This window comes from Anopheles ziemanni, chromosome 2, assembly GCF_943734765.1.
Source record: "Anopheles ziemanni chromosome 2, idAnoZiCoDA_A2_x.2, whole genome shotgun sequence".
Taxonomy (NCBI): domain Eukaryota; kingdom Metazoa; phylum Arthropoda; class Insecta; order Diptera; family Culicidae; genus Anopheles; species Anopheles ziemanni.
This window is the reverse complement of record NC_080705.1, coordinates 90523440-90535261: the sequence shown is the minus strand read 5'-3', so window position 1 is coordinate 90535261 and position 11822 is coordinate 90523440. Positions and strand designations below refer to the sequence as shown.

The following is an 11822-nucleotide window of genomic DNA, read 5'->3' as shown; positions in this document are numbered from 1 at the left end:
TTAGTTAAACAATCATCAACCACCTTGGTCAGTTTCAGTTCGGCAGTGAATCAGAGCGGAGGTTAGCAGTGCAGTTCCTGAAAGGGTTAGCGGAAAAGTAAGGTTACGGCACGACCGCGTGGTCACGCCGAGCTGGAGCTCAGGTCAGAAAAATCCTAGCTGCCGCACATCTCGTTCTGTTTGAGTCAATCAAGCGGACCACGAGTTCTTGTGTCCTGACAACGGAAGGAATTATCCCTCCCGTGGCCGGCGGGTGGACATATGGCTATTATTAGCCGGTCCTAAAGGACGAGCCCCTTCATAGGAGTTCGGACAGAGTCGGTACGCCTCTGATTACGAGTAAGGGAACAAACGTTCGACTTAGCGTAGGAGGATATACCCCGACTCGCATAGCGAAAGAAGAAGAAGAAGAACCACCTTGGTCACAATTTGAAATCATGGCGGAAGTAACTAATTCGTTGATAATGTTCGCAGGCCGATTTGAAAATAAACCTCCTCAAATGATATGTTTTTGTAAGTCAAACTTTTTTCCAACAAAGGTTAATTTGTGCTTCTTGTTCCGTGACCCCTCGAATAAAATGATGTTGATAGAAGTGGAAAAGAGACTCTACGGGGAAACGGTTTGATCCTTATCAAATGATGTTTAATCGAAGTGATTCAATCTGCTAAAACATGTGTTTTAAAGAAAATGTAAACTTCTTACCGTACCACCTTGTTGTGTAGCATTTCAGATCAATGCAGTTCTCAACAATTTCAAGGAAAACAAACGCAGCATCATTTTAAATTGGATTTTATTTTTATTACAGCAAGTCAATTGTCAGTTCTCCGTTCTTGCGCACTGTAACAGCTTCTTACACTTGAATATCTGTTTGTCGTTCCATTTTGTGGCTCAAAGGTCTTACACGCTAACCTCGATATAGACAAAAACGAAAAACAATAACTAAACTCATTAGCTAGATAATTTGCACAAAATCGATCTCTGTTGTAATTTGTTTATCGTTTAAAAGTTAAATAGCTTACCATCTAAGGATTTTTGAATGGTTTCTTATCCTCGAAACGCCCCACGCATCGGCCTTGTCTTACGTAGCTAGGTCATTTCTTACCACCTAGAACACCATTCGTCGCGGCATGTACATTACACAGATTGTTGTATTTTAATTCTCGCATTGAATGCATTTATTTACGCTTAATTCTGCAAAACGGACGCTCAACGAGACAATGACCGGATTGAAAACAACAAATGAACATGGAAAACTGTCAAGATTCTACCAGGGGCATTCTACCAGGAAGGAAGGATATGGTTGGTATCAGTTTAGTTGGTGGGAGTGTAAAAATTGTTGAATGAAGGTAAGACGTTTATTTTTCTCCACTTTGTGTTACCAAAGTGTACGCTAGCCAATGAAACGTTTGATTCATATCTAAAACACTCTTAGTTATTTGTTTTCCGCTCGACACTCATCAGGAGTGGGCTGTTGTCGAAAGATTTTACATGTACCTTTTCTACATGATTTGCGCCATAAACTATTCACAACACGGGTTTGCTTTTTTTTCATTTCATTTCACGTTTAACTAGTTGCTCCGTTCAGTTTTACTTTATTATTGTTCGTTGCGTTCGCAACTTTGCATGACTTTTCATAAACTTTCTATTGCAGTTTTCTTCGGTTTTTCGTTTTGGCTGTTACACATGTTGCAAACGGTGGAAGAGTAGAGTAGCTAATAAATAAACTATGGCGGAAGAAACGAATGGGTTTTGTTTTCTTAAAATTGACTACGTTTCGCCACTTCGGTTTGAAGCGCTGGATTACAACTGACAGCCACCAAATTTGTTTCTTCTCCTCGTTCGGTGTGCGTGGTAAATAGTGAAGACTACGAAACAAATATCGCTGCAATAATTTGACTATCAACATGACGAGATTTTGGTAGTACGGGATATGTACTCGTTTAAATTGCCGTTTGCTTAGGCTGACACGGTTGGGCAACTGTGTAGCAAGCATTAATTGAATCTCATTACCCCTTTTCTTTGTGTTTTGCTAGCCCGTTTTAGCTGCTCACTTACATGCTATAATCATCTGCTCTGCTGTCCTCCTGGTTGTACTTGACTTATATGTTTTAAAACTACCTTTTTGTGTTTTTGTGTTTATGTTTTACTCTTTTTTTCTGCATGTTCACACTGCTCCACCACACAAAACCATGTTCTATTATACAAGTGTTACCGATGGCAATGAAGATTAGGAAAGTAAACACAATATTCAAATAACATAAATCAAACTGTCGGATCCTATGTGTTTGTTTGTAAAATTACTTATTATCATTATTTCTTAAATCAGTTGCAGTGTCAAAGACGCGCTTCGTCCAAACTCCTTTAAGTCGACCTACATACATTTTTACTTTCTTCAGCATTACAATCCTTTAGCGGTTTATTTTCCTTTCTGTTCTTTTGCTTTTTCCTTATCTTTTTTAGGGACTTTCTTTTATTTTTTTATTTCCTTATGTATTGTTTGCATTGTAAATACCGAGTGAACACATGTCCGAGTGCACACACATATACACACACACAAACACCCGAAATGGCGTTCGCGCAAATGGCATTAAAATCTAGTACACCCTTCAAGACGACGGTGATGAAGATGATGATCTAGTGCACTGTGAGTGTATATCATTTTTGCTGGCATTCCGTTTGGCGCGGTAACCAATGGTGACTGCATGGTTGAGTATTTCGAAAACGTCTAATTCCTAGCCCTTCTTCACCGTACCCTGGTGCTTTACAATGCGTCGATACTGTGCAGATACCGGGCGTACTGCTCCTCGTTGGCAAACTGTTGTTGGCTACTGGGGGGGAGATGGGAAAAAATATTCGTGGGGAATGTATGAGAAGTGGTTCAAGGTTGGAAAATTAAAAATGCTCAGCACATTTCCAGCGCACTACGCTATCAGCGATGAACCCATTTTTAATTCCAACGGTGGACAACTGGGCCCTGCGTTCTTACCTTCGGGTGTCCCTTCGCTTTCGCCTCCGGTCCTGCGGTACCGCCTCGACGCAGAGTACCACGAACCGATTATCACAGGAGTACCGTTCCTGGTCGAGTAGTTTATTGCCGAGTAAACTACTGGCCAGCCCGACCTTGTCCGGCGACGGCGAATGCCAGGCGTCGCAGTACGTGTCGATGGCACGCTCACCGAGCGCACTGGAACCGTGCCACACCAGCTTCTGGGGCCTGTCGGGACGAGAGAGCAGAGCGTACGTAAGGTAGGGCATGAATAAAATATATTGTAGTGATAGTACAGTTTCGAAAACCTCCACCATTGCAACAAATCAAGATGCCGCGAAAGGGAAACGCATCACACAAATCCTAATTAAGTTATTTCCCGGAACAAGAAAATCTCACGCGAACGTGACACGCGCAGCCAGGTTCCCCCGGGGTTGGCCACTGGTTTCGCGACCTATGAAAACATGTTTCATCTTCATGTTCACCGGCGACTCTCTTGTGGAAGTACCATCCCCGGGAGTCACTTGCGCGCAAAGTGGCCGGGAAAGAAGTGGCCCCACTTTTCTATCTTGTCATCTCCGGCAAAGGAGCTGGTAAATATTTATGTCCCCGCGCTGAGGGGACACTCGACCAAAATAGCACCCATGTATCTGTTGCTTGCTCCTTGGTAGGTTCATGGTGGTGGTCGGTTATTGGTGTGTCACCTGCGTTGTTTCACTCAGGCGGGGTTCCTGGTTGTAAGGGGTTTTGTGAATGGGAAAAGCGTATCTTCTATGCGCCCTTGCAAACCGCACGGTAACTCATGTACGCTGAAGTGTATGTGAATGGTAAACATAGCTGTTATTCTTCCAGGAAAAGTAATTAGGCCAGCGGTCGCCATTAGCTGTAGCTGCCCTTTCGGGGTTATTCATTTGGTATTTTATTTAAAAAATTGAGAACTTGTTTGCTTTTCTGTTTTCATTAAAACCAATTTCTAATTTCTGCTCGATACTTATAGCTAACTTTAAAAGATTAAAGTGTGAGCAAATTTGTTGTAAATTTTTCCCCAAAACGCCAATTATAGTACCAATAAATTTCGAAATATCCGCATCTACATGTAACACATGCTTGAAAAATATGGATCACCAATAAAGTAGGCCCTACCATGGCCAATCAGGCCTTCCCGTTCGTGGAACAATCAATCGCCAATTAGGATCCCCCCACAGTCCAAGCTAAAGTGGACACAAGCGCAAGGCGAGCGAAACAACAAGAGCCTGTTGGGATTTGCCTACTTTGATTCGGTGAAAACGGTTCGCCGGTACGAAAAGTAATCCATTACCGAATTTTTGATCGATGTACCCGGGATGGAAGTTTATTAATGGAAAATTAATTTCTTCCCACGATCCTCCCGTCCCGTAACGAGGGATGAAATTCACTCAGCGCGCAAAGCGGGGCAGAGATTTAACTGTGGAAAACATAACAACGAGCGGGCCGAAATGCAAATGTTTGCGCTCTTGCAAGCGAAACTTTCCCCCACAAGGGTGGGGCTGCTGGCGGGTGGCGAGAGGTTATTGCATTTTCATTATATTGTCTGCTAAAGCTCTTAACAAGCTTTCCGGTTCCTCTCCCCCCCCAATTGAGTGGAGCGAAATATTGATCCTTTATTTATGGGCACCGACGACGCTCACATGGTGGTGTTACATTTGCTGCTTCCTTCCGTTTTCCTTCCGCTCGGAATAGCGCAACGGGCCCCCCGGCCGTCCAAACGGATGACAAAGTGACGTGTGGTGCAAAATTAAAGCCCATGGAATATCGCTAACGATAGCTTTGTTTCAGTTTTTCTTTTAAAGTACCCAACCGATAAGCTTTATCACATCGACCACAACTGTCACGTTGCATTGGTCTATCACTTTCTTGAATTATTCGAACCCTGGCCCCCCCCCGAAACCGTTTACCCTGGCGTAGATGCTAATCCATTGGAAACGACGGTTCAGAATCCGTGACGGATTCTCGAAAGGGTCACAAGATGAAAAAAAAACAAAGTACCGAGGAAGCACAAGAAGTGGAAAGGCAAGTGAGTGCTAGGCAAATTGACTAAAACGCTCCATCCATCGGCTGCGACCGCCATGGACGTCGTGATTGACGGGATATATTGTGCGGGAAAATAAACCTGCCACAACACAACAAGTCACCGAGTTTCCCCGGGAACGGGCCTTTTCCGCCCTTTCCCTGCGATCGCTCCGGTGACATTGTGCGGATTTACGTGTCAGTCCGTGGTTTGATTGATAAATTTGATTTGACATATTTCTCTCTCTCTGTTGTTTTTTTTTGTTGTGTACATTATTTTTCGCCGGAAAAAGGTCTTGTAGAGCTCGGCCCGTCGTTCAAAGGACATTCCATCTGCCTAGCGTTTGGCTTATGATTGATACAATCTGGTTTGAAATTGGACGGATGGAAATGTTTGCCGAATCCGATTGCCCAAAGCGTTCTCGAGGAGACGTTTAATTGGATTTTTGCAAGAAGCTTCCGGTTATGCTTGTTTAAAGTGCCGCTTCCTTCGGCGTCATTGTACGTCGTCTGCCGCCGGTCTTGGGAGGATGTCTGGAGTGCTCGAGCAGACAGAGATTGAGTACGGCGGAGTGGAAAGTGCGAGGACTTTCAGCTCCAACATACTTTTCCCACAGTACGCCATATTCGTCTCGAAAGGAAACCGTCGTTTTTGGCACGTTCTAGAGAGGGGGGTTGTTTTCTGTGTTTAAGGATTTATTTTTCACTTTCCCCTGTCGCATTCCCAAATACAAAACATCTCTCTTGCATACACAATCTGCATCCGAATCGCAAACATCGGGCCAAGTCGAATAAATTATGTGCTTTGATGTGATAAATTGCGAATTATCATGAGAGTCATTTACGGTCGCAAACGATAATGCACACCGAACCCGAGGTGGTGTTCCCGAGGGTATCATATTGATTTATAAATCGCCCAAAAGTCCAGCAGGAGGGTAGCAGCCTCCCGGTGGGCTTTGGCGTGTTGGAGTGTCCGATAGGTAAATGTTGCGAAATCGACAGCAACCGTCGGCAGTCCAATCAGGAATTAGAAATTGATTGAACCGAACCGGAGGCCGGCTTAACCGGAGGCATTCACTGGGGAGACAAAAGAATAATGCCTCCGCACGGCAGGTTCGACAGAAAAGGCAGAATTTATTCCTCGTTGATGAGCATGAATTCTGTTTGCGTGAGGCGCATTTCTTTCCCCCGAACTCCCACGAGAGAGGTGAAGAGTTCTTGGCATTTGTTCGGGTTCGAAAGGTCGTTTGGGTGTAGGCAAAACCTGAAACCGATTCCTGATTTATACACACCTTTCAACCGATATTTAGCTGGGCTATAAATGTCTTTGCTGCTAGCGGGTAGCACAAGAAACATTATCAAATCAATAAATTTCTAATACATGGCGCAAACCCGGTTAAGGATATTTAATTAACTGTAAAAGGATAATCAGACAGTAGGACATATTTTCGATCCCTATGAGCGTCTCGCTCTGGTTCTGATTGCGTTGGACGCCTCGTTATACCGTAATCGTATATTCACTCTTAACCTCACCCGAACGTTAAAAACTAATCCATGTTCGCTTATAATATGCTCAGCTACTAATGCTTCTGAATTGGCCGAAGGAGTCGGGGGATTTTTGTACGAAAAAAAAAAACATATAGATCTCTCCGAGAGAGGTTCCAGTTTCAATGGTTAGACCCGACCCGGAAAGGAGAAAAAATAGGTAAGCATTAATTTTCTTCCCGAGGGACCATTACGCCCAACAGCCTTCGACTTAAGCCGATGACAAAGTGACATGTTTGTGGTTGACCGTTCGTTCGCTCGTTCGTTCGTTCATTGGCGTCACATTACCGGGGGGGAAAATGTATCCTACACCAACAGGTCAGGGCCCGGGCCAAACAAACTACATTAGTGTGTTCGGCTCCGTCCTCGAAAGCATGGAAAATAATCCCGAAAATATGTGACCACACTCACAGCCGGGTTTGTTGCCGATCCTTTGGATGAGGACTAGTTTATTATACTGATCTTTATTATTTTACCATATTATAGTGTAGGTTAGAAAAATATCTTTTTTTATTTTTCTCCTATCAGAAAAAAATATTTCATGTTTCTAAATAATGGTAGCAGAAATAAAAAAACTGTGCAAGGTTTCCGAAACAAATATTAATGGTTTTTCATTATTTCATTTAATGACAACAAAGTCACCTCTTAACTCTGATATGTTACATCAAAGGTGGCTTGTAAAATCAAACTACCGACTACTTACCAGGCCATGTCGGTGAGCACATTCTTCCCACTGAAGCTGTATATCCGTGGTGCTTGCGAGAAGAAACCACCCTGACCGCCGAAGATGCTGCTCCAGGAGTTGAACAGGACGTCGCCCCGCGTGTTCACGACCGGCAGCTCGCGGTCCGCTAACCGTACGATCGAGTCCAGGTTTTGAATTCTGCGGAAAGGAAAATTAATTCGAATTAATGAAAAGGTCCCGCAAACAACAAAGTTTGTAGTTCATATTGTATGGTTTTGTGTGTGTGTAATGAAATGTTCGGTACTGATAATAGCATTAGCATCAGCAGCGACCGAGTGGGAGCCTTCATATACTTTGATGTTTGATATGTCGTGTGATGGATAGTGGTTCCGACGGTTTGGTGAAACTTTTTGCCGGGTCTCGGGGGGATTTTCGCAGGTCATAAAACGGTACACAGTTGCTTCATTAGGCCCATACAGTATACCATTTCATTAACCTACGAGGAACACACCGATCTTGTTTCTAGGGGAAACTTTCGGGCACCGGGATTTTCCGAGAAAATAACCCCAAAGTTAGGAAGCGTACAATTTTTACGATCATTTTAATTAGCCTTGTCGATCTCAGTTTTCATGCGTTGCGGGTGTTGTTTGGAAACGGAATGAGTAATTTTGCACAGTTTTAAATGATGCCATTTGGCGCGAAACGGGTTTGAAAAGGCTCTACGTGGTATTTCCACCGGACCGGAAGGATTAACGCCGCATCAACGTTTCCCAATTAGCAGCAGAATGTGTCTCCCCCTTTCGCCGGGAAGATGCATGAAGTTTTCGGAGCCAGCCAGTCGTGTGCTGTTTGGATTAGGAAACATAAATATAATCCTTCCTCCATTCGGGGCAAGGATCGAATAACGACTTGAGCGAACGTGGTTAGACATACAGTCAGGACAAATGTGAGAATTGAGTAATAAAATTTCCATCACTAACACCATGATCGTCGCTTCTACTTAGGTTGTTTTTATTCTTTCCGATCCTCCCTTCCTATCCTGCATTTTCCTATGAATAATGAAATGATTCAAATGCATTGCTGAAATATTAAAATCGGACTAGTTTTGTCGGTACCGGTGCCTTATCATGGTACCTTCCCGAATTTGGCGTAAGCTCCGGGCTTTCTATCGGAAAAGTTGCCACTTAGTTAGAAGCGAAACGAGTCGAGGAAAACGGAGGAGGAAAAACATACATATCTAAAAAAAAGGGAAACTTCACTTTGCTGCTCGCCATTCGAAATAGCTGTGTGTGTTCCTGGCCTTATCGAACCCTCTTTGCCGCGCAACCGAATACCTCACGGACGAATACGTGGCGTGGTACAGTGGATGGTTAGCATGGTCTTTCGGCAAAAGGAACGCGTCCAGGGCTGCCCTATATTCGGTGGCGATGGAGCGACAGTGAAATGTTCTATTTTTATTCCGCGCCTTCCTTCGATCGGGAGGGACGAAACGCTACGGTCGTAACTTCATGCAATCCGCACACCTGGTGGCCGACCCGGGGACGAATCTGGTGCCCGGTGACTTGGCGAAACGGTACATTCACATGGGTAAATGCATGTAGGCCGGGGCTGAGTGATGCACAAGTTTAATTTTTGCTTCCCGCGCTAAACTTGTGTCCTGCGCCATGGGGAGTGGATGGTGGAAAAGGAGTGTGCTTTTTAGTGTCAGAGCAAAGGACATCGAATGGCCTATCTGGTGGGAGGCGAGAGATGGTAAATGCTCGAGTGAAACTCCATTGATAAGTATAAACAATTCATATGGAAATCTGGATGCAATTTAAAACTTGATAATTTCAAACTAGCACGTCATGGAATGTTATAAAGATTTTTTTAAATTGAAACAACTAACAGAAAGATTGAAAAAAGCTATAATGTAATTGTAGCTCAAACAATTATCAATTATATTATACATTATCTGTTTACAAAAAATAGAAAAATGAAATTATTGAAGGCAATGTTCACGTTCTAGCGGAAACTTTTCAATCCTAACCAACGTCGAACGTAGCAGGGGAAATCGGCTTCGGCAAACCTTCCTGACCAGCCGACCGCTTTGGGGTAACTCATTTGCATTTTCATCTTGGTGCTCCCATCACCAAACGACCACAATGCACACACAGTGCACCGGTGCACCATCGGATGCAACCGAGAACGACCTCCATTGCAAGTCCAGCCCGGTCGGTAGCGATACGGTGTTTAGTTTAATTTTGTTCCACTCTCTTCGTAGTTTTCTTTTACGTGCTGTCACACGATCGTGGCCACCGATCGATTTCTCTGCGGTGTCTTCGAGCCAGCCGTGACTCGCCGCATTTTCCCGGGCGGCGTTCTTTCCCACGTCATCGCGGCGAACCCGAAAGCCGACACTACTAAGTGCTTCGATGTTCGATCCCCGGAACTGCATCCTAATTGGATTGACGTCGAGTGTCGAGTGTGGATGGTTTTGGGGGGTTGGTGCCGATTTTTGGCTGATCACGCTGTCTATGCGTACCGGAATTGGGAGGCACGTTAGCAGCCCACAGCGTTAGTGGTCGGTGGTAATTTTACAATGGCTCGTGTGTTCGGTTTTGTTTTTTTTTTTGGGTAAAGTTTTCCCATCGGTACGCAAACACTTTCATTTTCCGGGATCGAGAAATCATACCCTTTACATTTTGGGCAGCCTGTTTAAGATTGAAGTGCTCCGGACTACTCCCTCTCCCCCACACATGGACTGAATAGGCGATTGGTTTTAATGGTATAAGCTGGGTTTATAATCATTACTCTCTTGGAATGACCACAAACTTGTCGATTACTTTATTGCGATACGATGGTTTAGGTATATCGAGTGCTAACAGGATGTTTGCAGTTTGAAATAGAAAAACGTGTCACCGTAAGTTTGAACAGCACTTTAAAATGGCTTGCTCCTTGAGGGGAAAACTCCCAATGAAGACATGATGGAACCTTTTGCAGTATGTTACCGAATTGTTTTTGGGAGGCCATGGTTTGCTGAGTTTGAGACATTTTAAAAATAAATTAAATCTAACGTTCATTCAATTTTTACATGAGCTCTAGTTGATGTGGTTTTATAATAAAACTCAAATTTTTGTGTAAAAAAATTACAAACCAGAAAAATATTAAAATGTTCTCAATAATTTTTCTTCGTTTGTTTTTCGTTTTTCTCACGTGACTAAACCTTTTAAAATAAACAAACAACCTAATTAAATAGAAACCGTGAGATTTACAATACATATTCAATCTCTTCGATTTACAAAAAAAAAACACTGTCAAAACTTTCTTTATAGTGGTAAGACTTCTGGTGAAATTCGTTCTACCACAGAGATTCCGTAATTGCTGAGGCATGTTGCGGCAAACGCTTTTAAGCAACGACACGTGAACGAACAGGCCAAGAATACGATACCATGAATGAGTGTGCCAGTGCGGGCGTTAAACAATTTTCCTCCGCCGGCAGCATCGAGATCGCATTGATATTTTGTTTGATGTGGTGTTCATGATTCAGTGCTGGCTAAAAACGACACCAAACCCGGCAGAAACTCAAAGGGACTTGCTCGAATGTTAATGAAGCCATTTTCGTACGCACTCGAAACGCGCCGCTGTGACATTTGGAAGGTGTGCGTTCACTTCTTAACCGTTTTAGGCAGATTTTACGCGCCCGTTGTGTTCATATTTTCTGGAAAGCGGCTGCGTGTGTGTGTGCATGTGGAAAAGTGTGTTTCCCGGTAGAAGCACTGCCGGTGGTTCCGGTGAAAAAAGGGTTCCCATTTGACGTGTTCGTATTCGGAATGTACCGTTTCCGGCTCCGGCACCGAAGCACCGTTTGAAAAACGCCTCGATGTTCCAAGGAAAACGCAGCTTCGGTTCGGTAGTTTGGTGTGGTTTTGTCTATAAATTCAAAATGTTGTCACACGGGGAAAAAACAGCATCGGCTCGGTAACTCGGGGAAGCTGTTCACGGCGACGTTCACTTGGGAGGATTATCTCCCACTACCACCCCGGTTGTGTTGCGCCCCGGTCGCGGTTGGAAAATGTTGTGAGAAAAGCTGATCCGTTGGTAAAACGTATGCTGCGCGCACAGAAATAACAACTTTTGGGCGAAACCGAACGAGGGAACCGTTTGCGTGGTACGGTATTTAAATCTGTTTTTTCACCAGTCTGGGGTTTTCCAGCGCTTTTCCATGTACGCCGAGTGGGGTGTTCGTGTTTCGGTGCGGAACCGACTCGGTCGGAACCGTGCGCTGAAATGGGAATTTAACTCATTTTACGCGGCTTCGTACCGACGCCGGAATACCAACTTTCCTTACATTCGTTTTCGCGCGGATTTTCACGTTACAATCGCCAATATTCCGGCGGAACTTGGCGGCGAGGAGAGGCCATGGATTGTGGACCGATCCGAGGGATCGCCACAAATTCGTGATTAACATTTTGTTGCACTGAAAGTTGGACGTGGCAAAACCAGGGTGAGGGAAGTTGGTGTGAATGAATGGCATTTGAAAGTTTTCGACCGTCAGTGAAATGCGTTCGAAATAAATC

The 11822-nt window shown here is 44.1% G+C and overlaps 1 protein-coding gene across 1 annotated transcript in view; it reads right to left on the bottom strand.

Annotated features, from left to right (window-relative positions):
- Nucleotides 1–2762: 2762 nt before the first annotated feature.
- LOC131281769 (collagen alpha-1(XVIII) chain) overlaps nucleotides 2763–11822 on the bottom strand; it is a 137494-nt gene continuing 128434 nt past the window's right edge. The window contains exons 22-24 of the mRNA XM_058311119.1: nucleotides 7282–7461; nucleotides 2988–3215; nucleotides 2763–2826 (exon numbers count right to left, since the gene is read on the bottom strand). Of these exons, the coding sequence (XP_058167102.1) occupies nucleotides 2763–2826; nucleotides 2988–3215; nucleotides 7282–7461 (472 nt within the window). The remainder of the gene's footprint in view (nucleotides 2827–2987; nucleotides 3216–7281; nucleotides 7462–11822) is intronic.